The sequence below is a fragment of the Mustelus asterias genome (assembly GCF_964213995.1).
Source record: "Mustelus asterias chromosome 26 unlocalized genomic scaffold, sMusAst1.hap1.1 SUPER_26_unloc_2, whole genome shotgun sequence".
In the NCBI taxonomy this organism is placed as follows: domain Eukaryota; kingdom Metazoa; phylum Chordata; class Chondrichthyes; order Carcharhiniformes; family Triakidae; genus Mustelus; species Mustelus asterias.
The window spans coordinates 692,146-714,843 of NW_027590087.1; the positions used below are offsets into that span (position 1 = coordinate 692,146).

Genomic DNA, 22,698 nt, shown 5'->3' on the forward strand with positions numbered 1-22,698 from the left:
CTTCACTCCCTTACCAATTCAAAATCTGTCTAACTCCTTAAATGTACTCACTGTCCCAGCGTCCACCGCACTTTCGGGCAGTGAATTCCACAGATTCACAACCCTTTGGGAGAAGTAGTTTCTCCTCAACTTTGTGTTAAATTTGCTACCCCTTATCCTAAGACTATGACCTCTCATCCTAGAATGCCCCACCAGCGGAAGCATCCGCTCCATGCCGACTTTATCAATACCTTTTATCATCTTAAACAGCTTCAATTTGATCTCCCCTCATTCTTATAAATTCCAGAGAGTATAGCTGAATCTATTTTAAATCTCTCTTCATACAACAAACCCCTCATCTCTGGAATTAATCTCATGAATCTCCTCTGAACTGCCTCAATGTCACGACATCTTTCCTCAAATAAGGGGACCAAAACTATGCACAATACTCCAGGTGCGGCGACACCAATGCCGTGCATAATTGCAACGACTTCCTTACCTTTATATTCTATTCCTGTAGATATAAATGCCGATGGTAGTCATGATGTGGAGATCCCGGCGTTGGACTGGGGTAAAAACAGTAAGAAGTTTAACAACACCAGGTTAAAGTCCAACAGGTTTATTTGGTAGCAAAAGCCACACAAGCTTTCGGAGCTCTAAGCCCCTTCATCAGGTGAGTGGGAATTCTCTTCACAAACAGAGCATATAAAGACACAAACTCAATTTACATGAATAATGGTTGGAATGTGAATACATACAACTAATCAAGTCTTTAAGAAACAAAACAACGTGAGTGGAGAGAGCATCAAGACAGGCTAAATAGATGTGTATTGTCTCCAGACAAGACAGCCAGTGAAACTCTGTGGGGGTTATAAATAGTGTGACATGAACCCAATATCCCGGTTGAGGCCGTCCTCGTGTGTGCGGAACTTGGCTATCAGTTTCTGCTCAGCGACTCTGCGCCATCATGTGTCGCGAAGGCCGCCTTGGAGAACGCTTATCCGAATATCAGAGGCCGAATGCCCATGACCGCTGAAGTGCTCCCCAACAGGAAGAGAACAGTCTTGCCTGGTGATTGTCGAGCGGTGTTCATTCATCCGTTGTTGCAGCGTCTGCATAGTTTCCCCAATGTACCATGCGTCGGGACATCCTTTCTTGCAGCGTGTCAGGTAGACAACTTTGGCCGAGTTGCAAGAGTATGTACCGTGTACCTGGTGGATGGTGTTCTCACGTGAGATGATGGCATCTGTGTCGATGATCCGGCACGTCTTGCAGAGGTTGCTGTGGCAGGGTTGTGTGGTGTCTTGGTCACTGTTCTCCTGAAGGCTGGATAGTTTGCTGCGGACAATGGTCTGTTTGAGGTTCTGCAGTTGTTTGAATGCGAGAAGTGGGGGTGTGGGGATGGCCTTGGCGAGATGTTCGTCTTCATCAATGACATGTTGAAGGCTCCGGAGGAGATGCCGTAGCTTCGCCGCTCCGGGGAAGTACTGCACAACGAAGGGTACTCTGTCCACTGTGTCCCGTGTTTGTCTTCTGAGGAGGTCGGTGCGGTTTTTCGCTGTGGCGCGTTGGAACTGTTGATCAATGAGTCGAGCGCCATATCCTGTTCTTATGAGGGCATCTTTCAGCGTCTGGAGGTGCCTGTTGCGATCCTCCTCATCCGAGCAGATCCTGTGTCAACGGAGGGCTTGTCCGTATGGGGATGGCTTCTTTAACGTGTTTAGGGTGGAAGCTGGAGAAGTGGAGCATCGTGAGGTTATCCGTGGGCTTGCGGTACAGTGAGGTGCTGAGGTGACCGTCCTTAATGGAGATGCGTGTGTCCAAGAATGCAACCGATTCCGGAGAGTAGTCCATGGTGAGTCTGATGGTGGGATGGAACTTGTTGATGTCATCATAGAGTTGTTTCAGTGCTTGTACACCATGAGTCCAAAGGAAGAAAATGTCATCGATGTATCTAGTGTATAGCATCGGTTGAAGGTCCCGTGCGGTGAAGAAGTCTTGTTCGAACCTGTGCATGAAGATGTTGGCATATTGAGGTGCGAATTTGGTCCCCATGGTTGTTCCGTGTGTCTGGATGAAGAACTGGTTGTTGAAGGCCAAGTTCCGCACACACGAGGACGGCCTCAACCGGGATATTGGGTTCATGTCACACTATTTGTAACCCCCACAGAGTTTCACTGGCTGTCTTGTCTGGAGACAATACACATCTTTTTAGCCTGTCTTGATGCTCTCTCCACTCACGTTGTTTTGTTTCTTAAAGACTTGATTAGTTGTAAGTATTCGCATTCCAACCATTATTCATGTAAATTGAGTTTGTGTCTTTATATGCTTTGTTTGTGAAGAGAATTCCCACTCACCTGAAGAAGGGGCTTGGAGCTCCGAAAGCTTGTGTGGCTTTTGCTACCAAATAAACCTGTTGGACTTTAACCTGGTGTTGTTAAACTTCTTACGGTATAAATGCCAACATCTCATTCGCTTTCTTTATTATCTGTTCTACCTGCATTGTAGTTTTCTGTGACTCAGATCCCTCTGCACCAGAGCACCCCGAAGTCTCTCTCCATTTAAATAATAAGTCGCCTTCCTATTTTTGTGACCAAAATGCATGACCTCACACTTATCCAAGTTAAACTTTTGTAACCTCTGAGCCTTTTCAGCACGACCCATGCGGATTACACATCATCAGAGCTAATATCCTACCTCATTATTTACCTAATTTCCTCTTTAACCAGCAACCAGCTCTATCATCTTTTCCTTTTTGACTCTCCTTCCTAGATAGTGAACAGCACTGGATGTCCCATCGCTTGTCAATCTGCAGTCATTCCCGACGACATCACACCTGTTTGCATCTATTTGCACGATTAATTCATCCACTTTATTTCAAATTTTCTGTGCGCTAAAGCACAAAGTCTTTTTGTCAATTGTCCCATTCCCACTGTGTGTTCATTTTGGCACTGTTTGATTTTGGCCCTTGATTTATCTGCCTATCACTTTTCTTAATCTCCCTTACTGTCTTTTTTTAACTAGTCCATGAAAAATGTTTGACTCTAGAACGTGGGAGGCAACGTATCATCCAGGAATTTTGTCTGTGACCACAGAAGGGCCTGTCTATTTCTCTTACAATTAAATCCCCGATAACAATTGCATTCCCATACTTTTTTCTCATCCTCTACGCAGCAGGGCCAACCCTGGTGCAACAGATTTGTCTGTTGCTGCTTTCCCCTAAGAGGTCATTTCCAAAGCGGTATACCTGATTTGCAGGGGAGTGGCTACAGGAGATTCCTGCACTGCCTGCCTAGTCCTCCTGATCTGCCTGGTCGTCACCCATTCCCTTCCTGCCTGTTGAGACTTAACTTGCGGTGTCACCACCTGTCCATAAGTGTAATCCTCAATACTTGTGGATGCTCCATAGTGTCCCAGCCGACCTCCAGCTCAAAAACATGGGCTTCCAGCAGCTGCAGCTGGAGACACTTGCTGCACACGTGGGCTTCCGACATGGAACACGAGGAGCACACCACAGCTTTGAGATCTCCTGCCATGACCTAGCCCTCTACCTTTTGAAAGATATCTAAAATTAAATAATATCAAATACTCTACGTCGCTTCTTCCCGGTTCCTTGTTCCTGCATAATGGCACGGACAAACAAGAAACCACAAAATAAATACTTTAAAAACCATAAGTGATAAAACCAATAAAAACTTACCCGATCATACTTACCCAATCAGCTGCTTCCCCTGGCCCCGCACCATTTTTGAATCCTGATGTCAACACAGCATCTCCAAACTCCAAGCTAGTGTTCAAATTTCTCACTGCACTCTTTGCTGGATATTTAATCTTCTCTTGATGCTGCTGACTGTCTGTCTGAGTGACCCAGTGTCTTCCTCTCGCACTCTCCTCGAGGTGCTGCTGACTGTCTGTCCCAGTGTCCTACTCTCTCCCTCTTCTTTAGGTGCTGCTGACTGTCCCAGTATTCCAGTGTTCTCCCCTCTCACTCTCCTCTCGGTGCTGTTGAATGTCTGTGCCAGTGTCGTCCTCTAACGCTCTCCTCTAGGTTCTGTTGTCTGTCTCAGTATCCCAGTGTTCTCTTCTCACTCTCTCTCCCCTAAGGGCTATTGAATGTCTGTCCCGGTGTCCTCTGCTCTCACTCTCCTATAGCTACTGCTTCTATATCTAATATTGATTGGTTCTGTGAATGTAACCCAATGTCGTGTTACCTTTAGCTACAGATTCTCAACATTGATCACAGACCTCCAGTGATATGTGTATGCTGGCACTGAGATCTATTTCTGTCTCTGTGTCTCAATATCTTTCGCGCAAAGAATCCGTCTGTTCAATATTGGCTCGACCACTATGTATGAGATACATCTATCTTAATACATTGTTTTGCGAATCTGTGGAATTGGCGACCCTGAGGTGCTGGGGCAGTGAGTAAATTTAAGGAGGAATGAGACATATTTTTAATTGGTAATGGGGAGAAGGCTGGAAAATTGAGATAAGGAGCATTTCAGCCATGATCGAATGGCGAGGCAGACTAGATGGGCCGAATGGCCAATTCTACTCCTATATGTTATTAACTTATGAACAATGTGTGCCCACTGCTATCACAGATCTAAACTTTTCTTTATCTCACTGCCTTCTACCATGTAAACCATTGTATTGTTGGCATCTGCAAACTTACTGTAGACATCACGTTAATGCTGCAAGCCCCTAGTTCATATGTTAAACCTTGTTCAGCTCTTGAATATCAGACTGTGAGGAGTAGAGAGTCCCGGGCTAACATTTTTAATAAAACTATGGATGTGGAAATCTGTAAAAACAAAAAAAAAGTGTGATAGACTTAGTTTTGGCAGTACCTGGAGAAAGAACGATAGTTAACATTTTGAGCCCAATGTGACTGAGTTCTGAGGTACCGCCATATGGAATAAAAATGATAATTACTGTCTCCATGGATGCTGATCTTACCCAATATTTTCTGTTCAGATCATTTGTGACATGTCTTCAAGCCAAACTACATCTGGTCCACTAAGTTTTAGTTGCAATATTGAAGACGATTCCTGAAGCAGAGTTTCAAATTTCCACTGATATAACAACATTCTTTGGTGAGGAAACCTATCAACGGCTTTCTAAAAGTCTAGGGAGACAATGTCCACCGTATTTCCATCATTTATGATTCTACTCACTTCCTCAAACTCCAGCAAGTTGGACTTTTTTCAGTTCTTCTGTGAATTTCTAATGGTCTCTTCCCTTTCCCAGTGATCATAAGGAAAACTTTATATTATCACTTGCAATGTCCACTTGGTAACGGACGTCTGGCTGGTCGACTTGCAGTTCCCTAGCTCTGATTTTCCCCACGTTAGGGCTAAATGTGGAAGTTTATTGTGAATTTCTAATGTTTCAGAAAGAATATCTCTTATTATCACTTCCAGTATCTTCCCAATAACAGTGGTCAGGCTGAGAGGCCTGTACTTCCGGGGCTCTGATTTGTTCCATTTTGAACTGTAGGGAAAATGGTAAAGAAATGAGGAACATTGGGGGCGATTCTCCCAAAAGGGTTCTATGTGCTGAATTGGCGGGAAACTGGTATAAATGACGATTGTTTTTTCAGTGGGAGTTCAAACTCTAATCTCCCACACAGTGTGCAATGCAGAGGTCAAAAGCGTGAATCTCATTAAAGGTTTAGGGGGTGGGGCCGATTCACACCAGAGGCTGACAGTGCCTGACCTCTGCGCATGCGCAGTGCCCCCGAGCTGTCAGCCTGCAGTTTGCTGGCCCGCCACGGGACCCTCGTAGTGCTGCCCCTTGGGTCCACCGCCCCTAACGGCCCCGCCAACTTCCCAGGCCAGCCCCGACCCTCTCCCGTCCCGGAGCACCGCGATCTTCTCCGGATCTCTCTCTCTCTCTCTTACCCCCCCCCCTCCCACCAATGGGAGGCAGACACCCTAGTCCCGCCCAGCAGATGCCCCCCACCACCAAAGAAAGCAGACACCCCGCCCATGGAGGCCACCTAGGCCCTGCCCCCTTGGCACTGCCCCATGCCTGGTTCTTAGTGCCAAGGTGCCCCATGGGCATGGGCACTTTGCCCATTAGGCAGTGCCGGGAGCATAGTCTGGCCCTGCCACAGTGCCCATACCCAGGGGGGAACAACCTGAAGCCACCCAACCCCCTGAGGGGCCCCAGTTGCACCCCTCCCTTCACTCCAGCGGGGTCTCCTGTTAGTTCCCTGAAACTGGGGAGCGAATCTGAACGGCGCCGGAGTGAAATTGCACTGACGAGAGTGGGAGATGTTGCGGGTTCGGAGGCTTCAGTCCTGGGCCCGCTAATAACTTTAAAATAAGGTTAAAATAGATTAAAATCTCGTACCAGTTGTTCCCACTGGTTTTCAGCGTGGTCCCCACCGTGCTGGATATCCGGCACTCGGAGATGCGTGCGCGTCGGGAATGCATGCTTGAATCCCACAAATCGGCCCACAAGCGATTCTTCCGGCCCGCCGCACTAAAAATTTAGAGCGTTGGGATGGGAGAATCGCCCCCAATAATCTTTCCCATATCACAGAACAGATTGAGAGGTCAGACAACCTTTGATAAAAATGATGATACTACAGGTGTTCACACAATTGAACATTAATCTGAAGAATGTCTCTGAGGAAAAGGGAATATTTAGGCTTATTACAAAATTACTGGTTAGTTTCCTAATGGTAGTTAAAGAGAGCACATTACTCTACTGAAAGGATAATCCCTTAATTCAGGGTTTTCCTTCAAACCCAATGTATGAACGAAGATAAATACATTTTCCATTTCCCAAAACGAGGTGATAGGAAACAAGTAACATAATTAACCATGAATTATAATTATTGTTAAATAGTTCAAATGAACTGTGAATGTTTCCTGGTTTCATATTACACTCAGTAAAGTAGCTCCTTGTTCTTTTTCTTGTTGCCATCATGGCAGAATGGTTATCAAAACACAGTTAATGTATCTACATGTACAACTGTTGAAACATAGTTATTGATTACTGAAATACACTACATCAAAGGGGTGGGTATTCTTTGAGTTCTCTGTCTGAAGGCAGGTTTGAACCACGGCTGAATGATCTCTGGCACGGATAAGGCAAGGAGTGAGGTCCGGAATTTGCCCCAGATACAACGGGGATCGGACCCCATGCTGCTGACACAATATGGCCCACAATCTGACCAACTGAGCCAACCGGCTCCCCAGTAACATGGGTGACCAGGTTACAGCCTGATAGAAAAGGAGAACTTTCCATGTTCAAAACTGTTGGAATTCCAATGCTCACACAGTATGAAAGGGAACCTGTTGAAGGAGGGATGCAGTCACAGTGAGACTCCTGAACAATTACAATCTCTCCATCTCCCATTCATATCCAATATCCCATTTACCATTTCTGCAGCAGATTGGGAACACCGACTAGTTCACAGACTAATGGACTAAAAAATCGTCTAACATGTAACCATGATCCTTGCAGACTCCCAGTGAGGTGTCTGTATTAAGGGCAGGCTGGAAAGCATTAACCATCAGAGAGGAAACATCACCTTCATAAAATGGACAAGTTATGGAAATATTAGAGTTAAGTCACGATCTGAAACATTAATTGAAAATTGGTGCTTGGGAAGCGAGGTTTCCAATAACTTAATTTCAATTCCTGCACAAACCTTGACTGACACTGTAAAGTAAGTCTAACAATTCAGCAAAGATGGTATTTTAATGCAACTAACATTTTCTCTCTGTTCTAATTGAAGATCTCCAACAGAAACACAAGGAGACACTCCGGGTACAAGCTGGAACACTGACAGTGAACACTATCCTCATAAAGGAGAAGGTTAAGATTTTCCAGCTGGTTGATCGATACGCTGAGCTAACGGTTATTTCTATTGTTCGAGATCGGACACTTGTCGAACATGAACTGCTGGCACGAGGCCGAGACCATGAAGAGTGGAGAGAGAAACATCTCCGGAGAGAACTGGAAAAAATCCGAACTGATCAATTGTTTCAGAGCAGCTTTTCCCAGAGAAAATCCAAATCTGGGAATTCAGCAGCAGTGAGCGGAGTGCCGGGAATTGGAAAAACAACAATGGTACAAAAGATTGTTTATGACTGGGCCACTGGGAAAATATACCCACACTTTCAATTTGTTTTCAGTTTTAAATTCCGGGATTTAAACACTATTAACTGTAGAATAAACCTGAGGAATCTGATATTGGATCAGTATCCCTACTTTGGGAATATTCTGGGAGAGCTCTGGAGGAACCAAGAGGGATTGCTGTTTATATTCGATGGTTTGGATGAATTCAAGGACAGGATTGATTTTGCCGACAATCGGAGAAATACAGAACCTCAGTTCATGTGCACAGATCCTGAATGCTGGTGTGAAGTGTCTGACATTGTGTACAGTTTAATACAGCACAAGCTGCTCCCAGGATGTTCAGTGCTAGTGACCAGCCGCCCCACTGCATTACATTTATTGGAAAAGGCTGACGTCAGTGTCTGGGCTGAAATCCTGGGATTTGCTGGTGATGAATGGAAGGAATATTTCAACAAGTTTTTTGAAGATCAGACGGTGGCAGCAGCTGTTTTCAAACACGTGGAGGAGAACGAGATCCTGTACACCATGTGTTACAACCCTTCCTACTGCTGGATCCTCGGTCTGTCACTGGGTCCCTTCTTTACACAAAGAGACAGGAAACAGCAACAAGTTCCCAAGACCATCACCCAACTATATTCCTACTATATTTACAACATTCTGAAAAACCATGGCCGAGAGATTGAAAACCCCCGTGATGTGTTACTGAAGCTTGGTGAGATGGCCTACACAGGAGTCTCCGAGAAGAAGATTGTGTTTAGAAATGGAGATTTGATTGAGTACAATCTACACCCTTCCCAGTTCCTGTCTGGATTTCTGATGGAACTTTTAGAGAGAGATGTTTCTGCCCAGAGTGTGGTTTACACATTCCCACACCTCACCATCCAAGAGTTTGCAGCTGCACTCACACAATTCCTGACTCCAGATCCTGGGGAGATCGGGAAATTCCTCAATGAAGCCGACAGGATGGAAGATGGGCGATTTGAGATATTTCTCCGTTTTGTTGCTGGTCTATCCTCCCCACAGTCAGCTCGACCCCTGGAGAAGTTTCTGGGTCCATTTCTTCATCAAACAACCTGCCGAGTGATTGCCTGGGTGAAGGAGAAAGTTGAAGGACAGAATGAAAACCGAAGATTTAGAATTGGGAAGAGGAAGCTCCTGAACACATTCCACTACCTGTTTGAGTCTCAGAATAAAGCACTGGCTCGGAACACAGTGGGATCTATGGAAAAACTTTCATTTGCCGGATTCGGACTGACCCCGATTGACTGTGCGGTCCTGTCTCATGTCATTGGACTCTGTGATACAATAAAACACCTCGATCTACAGAACTGCAACATTCAGTGTGAAGGCCTCCAGCAGCTGGGACGTGTTCTGCACAAGTGTCAGGAGTTGAGGTAACTGTTTGTTTGGTCTCGTCCCTGATATTTTCATTGAGAAGCTATTTCCTTTGTTCTAAATAAAGCAGAGACATGTTCAGTTGAGGAAATCAAGAGGGAAACAGTGTCGAATGGTCACAGAGAAAGTGCGGGAGAATGGCGCAAAGTCATAAAGCTCATTTGAGGGCAGCTGCAGACATGATGGGCCGATTGGCCTCCTTCTGAACCTGTAATAAATCTGATTCTCTGATAAAACTACAGCGGTTCAAGAAGGCAGATTCTCGTGGGCAAATCAGCATGGGCAATAAATGTTGGCATAACCAGCGATGACACATTCCTTGAGTGAATAAAAGCATTATTGGCATAAATTTTAAATAATTAGAGGTGCAAAGGCCTCCCTGCAAAATTTAAAAAAAAGGATATTTCACTCTCCCAACAGAAACCATCTGATTATGTATGATGCTGGAAAGAAATTTGTTTCTCTTGTGTTCAGTATAGCTTACAGTTTGTGGCTAATTATTGTCAGGATTATTTTCCTGCACGCTGCCTCTGTTATCTATTATAGTTGGTGTGTGTTATATCGGGACAGTGTTCCTTTATAAGTCATGTGATCACTGGTGACATCAGTCAGGGTCGCAGTGGCAGTTCAGTCTTGTATTAAACTTTACAGTGTGCAGTTATGAAAATAAATCTCCCTGTTAGGTTACAGCAGCCCACGAGTTTTCTGTTCCATGGTTCTGACTGCAGTCTCATAAAAGGCCCAGAAGAAAATAGCCTCCACCTCAATTCCAGGCAGTGCATTCCAGACCTGAACCACTCACTGTGTTCAAAAGAATTGCTTTTTTCACACTATTTGCATCTTTTGCAAATCACTTTAAATCTTTTCTTGATCCTTGTCTGAGCAGCAACTTTTTTATTTGCTACCTGTTCTGTTCAGCACCATCCCTATTTTGGACATTTCTATCAAATCTCCTCTTCGCGTTCTTCCTTCCAAGGAGAACAACCTCTCCAATCGATCCTATGACTGAAGTTTCATATCCCTGAACCAATCTTGTAAACCTCTTCAGCACCCTCTCCGATGTGTTCTCAGACTTCCTAAAATATGACGCGCTGAACAGGGATCTAACTGATGTATTTTGCAGGTTCAGCACAGACTCTTTGCTCTATGCCCCTATTGACAATGTTACGATCCCATCTGACTACTGGACAGTCAGGGCTAAGAGCTGGCTCAGTAGATCATAACTTTTATTTATTGTTTTATTATTTAAAAATGTAGATGAACAGAATAACAAGGTAGTCGATTAACTTTTCACAAAAGACTAAAATCTTTGTTAAAAAATAACTATAATGCACCACTACTTCACCCCATGTAACTTCATAGATGTCTGCAGATCTGTAAGGATGTCACAAGTTAACAAATAGATCTTATGCTTTAATGTTCTCAGCAAGTACACAGTCAATGAAAACCAACAAGCCACGTGTGGTCAGAAACACCACACTGTGAAGCTAATGGACAAATGCCACCCAAAGTAACTTCAGTGGATTCTTCTTCAAATCCTCCCAAGGTTTGTCACACTGTGAGAAATCTCGTCTCACTGGGACTCTTGCTTTCACACGAGTGTCTCTAAGCTTCACTCTAGAAAAAAAACAGCTTTTGGAATCTTTTCACAAACAATGCTTTCTCTCAGATGTCTTCACCAAGGACCCCCCTTCAGTATTCAAAGTTTCCTTTCATTATTCCTTCATATTCAGCCATGCCAGCAGACACCAGTGTTTCATTGTCTGTATTAAGGTGTCATCAACTTTAGGATTATATCAGATGTCTGGGTTCTCGTGAGCAACCTTTAACATGTCTGCACCGAGCAGCTCTGTCTTTAACTGGGAGCTTCTCTCTGCTCCTCTGTTTAACTTCGGGAGCAGTAGCTTGTTCAGATTCAGGTTTTTTTGACACTTTGACTTCTGTCTTCCTGGCACTCCTCTTTTCCTCCTTGGTATCTGACGGCGACTTATCTTTTGGGACCTGCTTTCTGAATCCCTGCATTGCGCTGCCTCTACTGGCAGCCTCTGTGAACTCCATCTTGCTTCCTGGATTAACTGGTTGTAACTGAAACTCAGTGCTTCTATCATTCATTGTGGGTCTCTGAATAGAAGCAACCATTTCTTTAAACCTCCATAACTCTTACAACATCGTAAACCTTAAATTAAAATGCAGGGACAGTTTAAAGTGAAACCAAAAACCTGCAGGCAGGCAGATTTGTTTAACATGAAGTGAAATTAAAGTTTTAGCCATTTCTGAGCTCACAAGCACAGAAACACAAATTAAACTTAAACTCATGATTTATTTTCTAATGCCCACAAACGTAAATTATTTCATAACAGTAAAGCCGAAGATGCTGTATTCTTTATTAAGTGCTCCCTACAATTGCCCTGCGAACAGCAATGATCGATGCACATATACATCCAGTCTCTCTGTTCCTGCAATCCGTTAACAATTCTACCGATTATTTTATATTGCTTACTCGTGTGCATGTTTCCTGAAAGTATCACCTCACAACGTGTCTGCATTGAACTTAATCTGTACCCTCCACCATCGTCCGTTTTTCAGTCCAAGCTCTCCTCACAGTTTACGATGCCTCAAAGGTTTCTGTGATCAACAAACTTTGAAATGTTCCTCTACACTGCAAATACCCAGATCATTCATATATATCAGGGAAAAGCAAAGATCCCAATACTGACCTCTAGGGTTCTCCATTACCGACATCCTCCAGCCTTAAAAATATCCATTACTCATTGTTCATCCAATTTTTTATCCACGTTGCTACTTTCCCATTTATTTTATGAGCTTATACCACAAGTCTGTTGTGTCACTGCATCAGATGATTTTTTAATATCCATGTACACCACATCAACAGCAGAACCATCATTGAACCTTTCTGTTGCTTCCTCCAATTCACAGCAATATAAAGCCAGTCAAAAACTGCATTTTTTTAAACAACCAATGAATTTCGTTTCCTCTGTGTCACTATTAGATTCACCATTTCCTTTTTGAACTCAGCGTGGGCCGGCTCAGAGTAGCTGAATGATCAACTGACCCTCAGACCCTCAGCTAAGTTTCACACTACTTCTCAAGGCTGGAGCCGCAGACTTGACTAAATTGGATTGACCCACTCTTTTCAGTTGTGGTTACTACCTCCTGGCCCTCTCTTCATCCACTCCAACAAACTGAGATAGCTGGGAATTAAACCTGTATCAACTGCTTGGAAAGCAACTATGCTCACTATTATATCACTGTCATTGCATTTAGTGACTCCTGTGATGTAGGTGCACCTACAGAGCTGTGAGAAAGAGAGTTCCAGAATTCTGACCCAGTCACTGTGAAGGAACGGTGATATATTTCCAAGCCAGGATGGTGTGTACCATGGAAGGAAACTTCCAGGTGGTGATGTTTCCATTCAGCTGCTGCCCTTGTCCTTAGGGATAGAAATCGCAAGTTTGGAAGGTGGTGTGTAACGAGCCATGGTGAATTGTTGCACTGCATCTTGTAGATGGTACACACTGCTAGCTCTGTACCTCTGTGGTGGATGAAATGAATGTTGAAGGTGATGGGTGGAGAACCAGTCAACAAGCAGAGTTATCCTGGATCGTGGCGAGCTTCCTGAATTTTGAGCTGCACTCATTTAGACAAGTGGATGATGTTCAATTAAATTCCTCACATGTGTCTTGTAGATGGTGGAAATATTTTGGGAAGTGAGGAGGTGAGTTATTCTGTGCAGAAATCTTTGCCTTTATTCTTCACTTATAGCTGCAGTATTCGGTGGCTAATCTGTTTCTGATCAATGGTAACAAACACCCAAGATGTTGACAGTTGGGGATTCATGGGGATTATACTCCCATTGAATGTAAAGGGAAATTACTGTATTCTCTCTTGGTGAAGATAGTCATCGCCTGGCACTTGTCAGCCCTTCCCTTGTTCAAGCCTTGCTAAACATGGAAATGTTCTGCATCACTGTCTTGAGAAGATAGGAATGGTGCTGAACGTTGTGCAGACATCAGCAAACATCTCCACTTCTGACCTGATGATGGAGGAAATGTAATTGATGAAGCAGCTGAAGATGGTTGGGCCGAGGGCACTCCCCTGAGAAATTCCTGCTGTGATTTCCTGGAGATGAGATGACCCTCTGTTCACACACTCCAATAAACTGGGAAAGCAGGGAATTAAACCTGTATCAAATGCTTGGAGAGCAACTATGCTCGCAATTATATCACCAGCATTGCATTTAGGGACTCCTGTGGTGTAGGTGCACCCACTGTGCTGTAAGAAAGAGAGTTCCAGGATTTTGACCCAATCACTGTGAAGGAACGGTGATATTTGTCCAAGTCAGGATGGTGTGTACCTTGGAAGGAAACTTCCAGGTGGTGATGTTTCCATTCATCTGCTGCCCTTGTCCTTCTTGGGATAGAAATCGCCAGTTTGGAAGGTGCTGTGTAACGGGCCATGGTGCCTGTTGCACTGCATCTTATAGATGGTTCAACAACCAGAACTATCTTCCTTTGTGCTGGTCTTCCTCCAACCGGTAGAGAGTTTTTTGTCCCCCCCATTTCCATTGACTTCAGTTTTTCTCGGGCTCCTTTTTGCTACATCTGGTCATACGTTGAATTGATGTCAAGGGCAGACACTCTCATCTCACATCCTGAGTTCAGCTCTGTTGTCCGTGTTTGCATCAAGGCTGTAATGAGGTAGGAGGCTGAGTGACCCTGAGGAAGCACAAGCTCACAGTCAGATAGCAGGTCATTGCTAATTAAGTGCTACTTGATAGTCTCGATGACGCCTTCCATTACTCTGCTGATGATTGAGAGTAGACTGATGGGGTGGTAAATGGACAGATTGGATTTGTTCTCTCCTTTTTGTTTACGGTCATATCTGGGCAATTTCCCACTATTTTGGGTAAACATCAGTGTTGTAGCTTCACTGGAACAGCTTGGCGAGGAACAGAGCAAATTCTGGAGCAGTAATCTTCAGTACAGTTACTGGAATATTGTCAAGATCAGTGGTCTTTGCAGCATCCATTATCTTGAGCTATTTCTTGACATCATGTGGAGTGAATGGAATGAGCTGATATCTCTGATGTTGGGGACCTCTGGATGGTTCAGCCACTGAAGTTAGTTACTAATATTTGAACCATATCTTTTGCACTGATGTGCCAGTCTCCTCCGTCATGAGGATGGGATATTTGTGGAGCCTCCTCCTTCTGTTGTTTCATCGTCCACTACCATTCACAACTAAATGTGGCAGGACTGCAGAGCTTGCATCTGAGCCGAGGAAACCAGAATTTCCTGCATGAGGAAACCTGCTGCTGGAAATTCTCCAGTCAGACTGTCATTGATATGAAACAGGATTTTCGGATAATCCTTTTTCTATGTGAGGATCTACCGGGAAGAGGGAACTCCCGGTAATTCCCGGAGATAGAACACGAGTCATACCTGCAGAAAAAGTAGAGCCCGTTTACTGTGGAATGTAGCGGGAGACACCCCTCCCCTATAAACTAATCAAACAGATATATTTCAACTTTCTAATGGGAGAATAATATTTCCGTGTATCAAATGTAGGGGATGGATCTTAAAGCAACAGTTAGCACAGTTTCACAGTTTAACTCACCCTGAGACATTATACAGATGTTATAATCTCAATAGTTAAGAAGCACAGGGTATCCCGAGCGATCCACTCTCACAGCTTTATCATTTAGCTCTCAGTAAAATGTACAATTCTCAGAAAATCCTGGATTTATGTAACAGCAGAAATGATTAGAATTTCCGGAAACTTAGCAGGTTCAGTGAGATTCAGGAGGGTAATTCTGAGGATCAGGAAACAAAACCAGAATGTGGGACATGTTTAAAAATTACTTGCTTGTTCACAGGATGTGTGCATCACCTACTCATGGGGCCTTTAGCAGTGGGAAATAAATGCTGATCCAGCCAGCAACACCCATATCCCATGGACAATTAAACAAAATATACATTTTGAGAGGTGTAAAAGTGGTTGCCCCCAGTAGGGAAACCAATGAGAGTGAATTGATCATCATTTTTCAATGCTGCCTTTTCAATTATTGCCTTTTCCATTCAACAGAAAGGGTTTGATATTATCTGATTTAATATTGTCACATTTGTGAGTGCCAAAGCATACCGTACATAGGGAAGGAAAGGGTCCAGAATGTAGTGTTACCTTCACAGCTAGGGTGTAGAGAAAGATCAACTTGGGTGAGGTATCGTATCGTAACTTGAATCAGTTCACCACTGGTGCTAAGTTTCTGACACAAAAATAGATTCAGCTATTTTTTCTGCTGAACATTAATCTAAATTTAATGTGTTTCTCACTTTCTCCATTTGGTCTGGGTGGCAATAAAGTGGGAGATTCAGGAGTGAAACTATTGTCTGTGGCTCTGAGGAATCCAGAATGTAAAATACAGAAACTGGAGTAAGTATCAGACTGTGTGAGATTGTGTTAATGATCAGTGGATGTCTCACACTGTAAATTATTATCAGTGTCAGTAATAGTGTCATTAGTAACCATTCCACATTATTCCTGTCAGTGTGCGTGTTAAGCACCACGGATTCACTCTGATTCCTGAAATCTTTCTCTCTCTGATCTCCAGTTTGGAGAGTAACAGCCTCAGATATTCTCACCTCTGCTCTCAGTACAAACCAGTCAGTGATGTATCTGAACCTGAGTTACAATAAACTGCAAGATTCAGGAGTGAAAGATTTAACTAATCACTTATAATTATTCTCAAAACCATTCATGAGAATAAAAAAGATGGACAAAACAACTAAATGTTTATAGAATTCGCAGGTATGGCTGGTCACATATTCAATTTAGTTTAATTTGTCATTCAGATTATAGATGTTTATGTCTGTCGGCTTCTCAATTTGATTAAACATAGAAAACTGCTGTATATTGGTACAGTAAGGAGTCTATCAATACCAGGTTAAAGTCCAACAGGTTTATTTGGTAGCAAACGCCAAGGCAGATTACAAACTACATTGAATTCTGATGAGTTTTACTCCAATGGATCCACTCTCAAATTTACGTTAAACGGAGCTTAAGGAGCATCTCAAAAGAGAATACAGAGATCGAGGTGGGGAGGGTTATGAAGATAATTCCAGAGCTTACAACCCAGCAGTTCAAGGCACAGCTCAGCTGGCAATGGCAATAATCACAGTGCAGAATAGTCTGAATGATGTCCCTATTAATAATGGACATTGTTTTCAAGAACACAAATAATGATGCTAAATATACCATTGCTATCAGTATTCGTGTTATTAAAAACACTGTCCGCTATTAGTCGACACAAAATAAGCTTGGCAGCAAAGTTGGAGACCATGAAATAAAAGAGGCAAAGGCAGCCTGGATATGAAGTTATCTGAGTGACAGGAAACAGGCAGGAGAGGTGAACTGTACCTTTTCATTTATAGGAAGCTGACAGTGGCTTTCCCCAGCAACCAGTACTGTGTTACTACGACTAATTTTCTTTACATGTACTACCAAATGAGACTTGAGTTTATCTAAAGATGAGATGTGAAGCTCCAGCACACGGCCACCAGACCACAGAGTGGACGCAGCATATGATAGACCGAGCTCAATCACACCAAAACCAATGGATCAGATCAGAGATCTGCTGTCTTGCCATATACAGTCATAACGAGTGTTAGACCTGCCGCAAAATGTTGGACATGCCGGTTAAATTAGGCGACAAGGTGGCACAGTGGTTAGCACTGCTGCCTCACAGCGCCAGGGACCCAGGGTCAATTCTGGCCTTGGGTGACTTTATGTGTAGAGTTTGCACGTTCTCCCAGTGTCTGTGTGGGTTTTATCTGGATACTCCAATTTTCTCCCACAGTCCAAAGATGTGTAGGTTCGGTTGATTGGCTATACTCAGTTGTCCTTCGGTGTCTCAGGGTGTGTAGGTTGTGTAACAATTCCATTTCTACAAAGTCTCATCAAAAATGAAATCCTTACATTTGGGTCCACGATGAATGCAGTATGTGGAGTTACAGAGATAGGGCCTGGGTATAATATTCTTTCAAAGAATTGGTGAAGACTATGTGGGCCAAAGGTACTCCTTGTACACTGCGGGAATTCTATGATTCTATAAACATGCCACAAGAATTCCATCATTACTGATGAGGGAGGCCAGAGCATCAGTGCCAGAAGTGCTGAGTAGAATGATTAATCTCGGCCTCCTCCTGAGGTCCCCAGCATTACGGATCACAATTTGATTCACTGCATGTGATGTAAAGAAATGACTGAAGGCGCTGCATACTGCAAACTCTGTCAGCCTGGCAGTACCCCAGCAATGGTACTGAAGAATTGTGCTCCAAACTAGCCATTCCCCTCGCCAAGCTGTTCCAGTGCAGCTACAACACTGGATCTACCGGACAATGTGGAACAAAGCAGGGCAAATCCAATCTGATGAATTGCTGCTCCATCAGTCTGCTCTTGAACGTCAGAAAAGTGTCATCCTTCCAGCGCCTCATGAACATCACTGCAGGAGTTCCTGAGGGTGATGTCCAAAGCCAACAACCTTCAATTGCTTTATCAATGCCCTGCCTTCCATTATAATGTCAGAAGTGAGGATGCTCACTAATGATTGCACAATGCTCAGTACTGTTCACAATTCCTCAGAGACTGAAGCAGTCCATGTCCATAAATAGCAAGACCTGAACAAAACTGAAAATGCTGGAAAGGTTCAGCATGTCTGACAGCTTCTGTGGAGAGAGAACAACTAATCCGTCGAATCTTGATGACTCTTCGACAGAGATAGCGTCTTAAGGTCTGAAGAACATTCAGGCTGAACCTGATAAATGTCAAGTAATGTTTCACTACACAAATGCCAGGCAAGGACCATCTCCAACAGACGGGAATCTAACCATATTCCCTTTACGTTGAATGGCAGCACCATCGCTGAATCCTCGACCATCAACATCCTGAGTGGTGGGGGCGCACTGGGACCATTGAACAGACACTGAACTGTAAACACTATGGCTCCAAGGGTGGATGACAGTCTGGGAATTTGGAGAGAAGGAACTCGCCTCCTGTCTCCCAAATTTTTGCCACCATCTCCAAGGCACAAGTCAGCAGTGTGTTGGAATCCGCTCATCTTGCTGGATTGACTGCAGCTTCAAAAACACTGAAGAAGCTCATCCATGAAAAAGGAGCCCACTGGATCAGCTGGCCATTCACCAAATTAAACATTGACTGTCTCTACCACTGACGCACAGTGGCAGTATTTTACCACATACAAGGTGGAATGTAGCAGCTCACCAAGGTTCCTGAGTCAGCATCATCCAAACAGGCACTATCCATCACCGAGATGGGCACGGAGATCAGAAGGATGGAACACCAACCAGCTTCAGATTTCTTTCCAAACCACACACCATTCTGACTTGGAATAAAGTGCTTTTCCATCACTGATGCGGGATCATAGTCCCGGATGCCCCTTCCTAGCGGTTTTGTACCAGATGCTCTGCAGAATTTAAGAAGCTGGCTCACCACCTCCTTCTCAAGGGCAATAGGGGATGGGCTGCAAGTGTTTGCATTGCCAGTGGTACCATCAACCCTTGAAAGAATTAATAAAGACAAGCGTTACCCACTGTAGGGATGGGTAATTGTGCCTGTGTGTAACCCAAACACAGTCACAGAAGAGAGAAAAAACAGCTGCGACAGGACAAATTGTGTGACCATTGCGCAGGCCAGAGGAATTCTAAAGATAGATCTGGTGGAACTATTCAATATACTCAGCGAGGGTCTCAAATGTCCTGGTGTTGTGCTGTGTGCGATACAACGTGGAGTTAGAGTGGCGAAGCTTTGAACAAAGTGTGATGCAACACAATGTTGACCAGGTGCTTCATGATGAGGAACCCCATGGACCACAGGCCAGGGACATGGGATATGTGTCAGGAAGGATCGAGATTCAGTGATACAGACATGTTTTCCAAGAACCTGAATTCACACAGCCATTCGGTGTCATAAATCTTCACCATCTCCAGCACTGTTGCTGTTTCTTTGAATGTTCCATAATTTCCCTGGAGCCGTCACGACATGAAACAAAGGTATTGGAATTGTATTGACCTCATTCAGTGCTGTATTTCCCATCTCACATTCCCAGTGAACTGTTAAACACCCAGTAATATGGTGAAGGATTTTTTTAGTGGTGCTCCATCTCTGAATTTACTGAAAATACGTGGATAACAAAGTGACCAGTAACAACAAAGTATAACCCTGTGTGTATTAACCTGGTGGTGTTAAACATCTTACTGTGTTCACCCTGTGAAACCCAAGGAAGCAACCCCACCATGACAACCACCCCCATCCCCGCACTTTCCGCTGAGCTGCAGGTAGGATCTTTACCTCTCCTCTGAGAATTTCGATGACCGTGGCCTTTGTCTTCGGATTTCCTGAGTCCTGGAAGGATCCGGCCAACTGCGGGTCCTCTGCACAGATGTTGGAGTTGTCTCTGTCATCATAGCTTCGTGAGGTGCTTGTGTCACAGTCGGAGCAGAAGAGGACGCACTGTCCACACCAGGGGCATCCTGAGAGGAGCTCCCAAATGCTGCAGGCAGCCGCACCTCTATCCATTCAGGGCAAACTGGACCCTCCCTGCTCAGCGGGGAAGTTCTGACAGTTACTCCAGACACATTTTCCCACCCCTCCCGCAGCCCGTGTTCCACAGAGCTCATGGAGGTGTTGAGAACATGCAGGTTCATTTGTATTTCCTGTGGGTGATAGGCTGAATGTGACTCTCCATGAAGGTCACCAATCTCTCTGTGGAGGATGTTATTTGTGCTCATACCTGAGACATGGTAACACTGCTGGCCTGGATTGACTCCTCCATCCTTTGTGTATGGATACACAGAGCCTTTGGAAATTCCACCCGATGTTAGAATACCTTGCGCTGCAGCTCCAGTATCTGCTGCCTTGTTAAAGACTCCAGTCACATTTCACCTTCCACAAGCTGGCTCTTCCCTCTCCCCTCAAGAGTGTGAGTGAACTCAGCTATTGCTGCCTCCATAAGCTGCTCGGATTTGTGTGTGCTGTCCTGTGCTGCCAGATTGTAACCCCTTTGCTATTCGTGTGAGGCAGTATCTGCTCTGGCAGACGTTATGGGGAATAATATGACAATCCATCCTCTGGCGACCCCTCCTCATCTTCAGAGCTGCACGCCCGTCTCCCGCTCACAGCAGCTGTTGTTTTATGTGAGAGAGTGAAGAATGTTAGAGGGTAATGCACATTCCAACATGTCCTGCAGACTTCCTAATGGAGAGCTCCATGTGACCAATGGTGAACACACAATTGCCAAATTATGGACTCGAGCAGCAGAGTCTGTCCTGTGCCCATCCATTCACTCACTCACTCTCTCTGGATCCACAACCCATCTCACCATCAGCGATTGCCCACCCAGCCTCCAGGTCTCCCAGCTCCAGCACTGCATCTTCAATTGGCATAAGGATGACACAATCCAGACACTGTCACTCTTGGCTCCTTCTCTGAGGCTGTGTGCCCTCTTCTACGAGCACATAAATTTCCATTGTTACTCACCCAACAAAGACACACACAAGCCTATGATGCTGCCAGACTGCCCATCATGGAACCACCAGGATGGTCACTCAGTGTCGGCAGTGCAGCAGTCATCTCTGACTGATTGGAACCCATCATAGAGAGGCTGACATGTTCCTGAAGATTGATGCTGCTGTCTGGACATTGCCAGTGTCTGGGTGGAGATGTTCTTTCCACAATTTCTCTTTCATCCTTATTCACATATCAGCCTGTAAGTTTAACGCTCACCTTGTCAGAACATATCAGGTTATTGATCCTTTTGCCTCACTGCAGCCACGTGCTGCCTGCTCTGGCCCTCGGCAGTTTCCATCTGGACTTGCTTGGGTTGATGTGACAGGACTCCTCCTCCACTCCTGAGGGAACAGAACCTCCCTCCAAACCGATACAGCCTTGAGAATTTCCAGGTAAGTGTCAGCGAATTGGGTTTAATCTGCCTTCTGCCATTTCAGCTCTTTGTTCATTAACCAGGGCTCCCTCACTGCTCCCTTCAGAGCCTTTGAAAGTGCTGCTGGCTGCCTTTACATCTGATGCCAGCATTGCCTGAATGGGGTCTTCCCCTGCAGCCAGTGGTTAAGCTCTGGAATGCACAGGGTTTTGGGGGGAAGGTAGGGGGATGACACTTAGTGAGTTGCTCATTCGGAGAGTCAGTGCAGACACAATGGGCCGAATGGCGTCCTCCTGCTCTGTAACAATTCAGTGATTCTGCCTGTGCTGCCTGAGTGGACGGATTCCCCTCACCTGTCAGATATTAATGTGCCTGTTTGGTTATATGTGGAGTTGGTTAGTTCATTTGGTTTGGTGTTTAGAGTGTGATGGAGAATGATGCTAAATCTGAGGGCTTGGTCCTCTTACCGGCTGTGGGGTTCATGGAATCCCATCTCCTCCCGTTGCCGCACGTTTGTTAAGTTTTGTTCCTGAAGCTACATGTAACAAATTGTCTCTCTCCATTGGAGAGAAATTCAAGGAACAAAGAAAATTACAGCACAGGAACAGGCCCTTCGGCCCTTCAAGACTGCACCGACCATGCTGCCCGACTTAACTAATACCCCGTACCCTTCCGGGGACCATATCCCTCTATTCCCATCCTATTCATGTACTTGTCATGTACATGTACTTGTCAAGAGTCACCACCATATCCGCTTTCACTACCTCCCCCGGCAGCGAGTTTCAGGCACCCACTACTCTCTGTGTAAAAAATCTGCCTCGTGCATCTCCTTTAAACCTTGCCCCTCGCACCATTGTGAGGAGGATGCAAAAATATTTCAAGGGGATGTGGAGAGGCTCAGGGAGTGATCGCATTGAGGGGATGAGACAGGGTGGTTGCTGAGAGGCTGTTTCTTCTTGTAAGAGAGACCAGAACAAGGGACAGATTTTAAAATGTAATTGTCAGTCCCTTAAGACTGAGATGAGGAGAAATTTATTTCTTAGATGGTCGCGGGAGAGTGGAACTCTATTCCCTCGAGACTAGTGCAGACAGAGTCATTGAATATATTCAAAGCTGAGTTAGCAATGACTTTGGATTGAGAAGCGAATCAAGGGTTACAGAGGAGTGAGCGGGAAAATAATTGTGACTGCAATTAGAACAGCCGGGATGGAGTATGCTCGAGGGGCTGAATGGCCTTCTGCTGCTCCTAG

At 44.7% G+C, this 22,698-nt stretch overlaps 2 protein-coding genes across 2 annotated transcripts in view; one reads left to right on the top strand and one right to left on the bottom strand.

Annotated features, from left to right (window-relative positions):
* The window catches only part of LOC144482118 (NACHT, LRR and PYD domains-containing protein 3-like), a 60,708-nt gene extending 49,723 nt beyond the window's left edge, over nt 1–10,985 (top strand). The window contains exons 8-9 of the mRNA XM_078201349.1: nt 7,733–9,470; nt 10,898–10,985. Of these exons, the coding sequence (XP_078057475.1) occupies nt 7,733–9,470; nt 10,898–10,985 (1,826 nt within the window). The remainder of the gene's footprint in view (nt 1–7,732; nt 9,471–10,897) is intronic.
* The window catches only part of LOC144482119 (NACHT, LRR and PYD domains-containing protein 3-like), a 456,525-nt gene that overhangs the window by 95,910 nt on the left and 337,917 nt on the right, over nt 1–22,698 (bottom strand). The gene's annotated exons all lie outside the window — the stretch shown is intronic.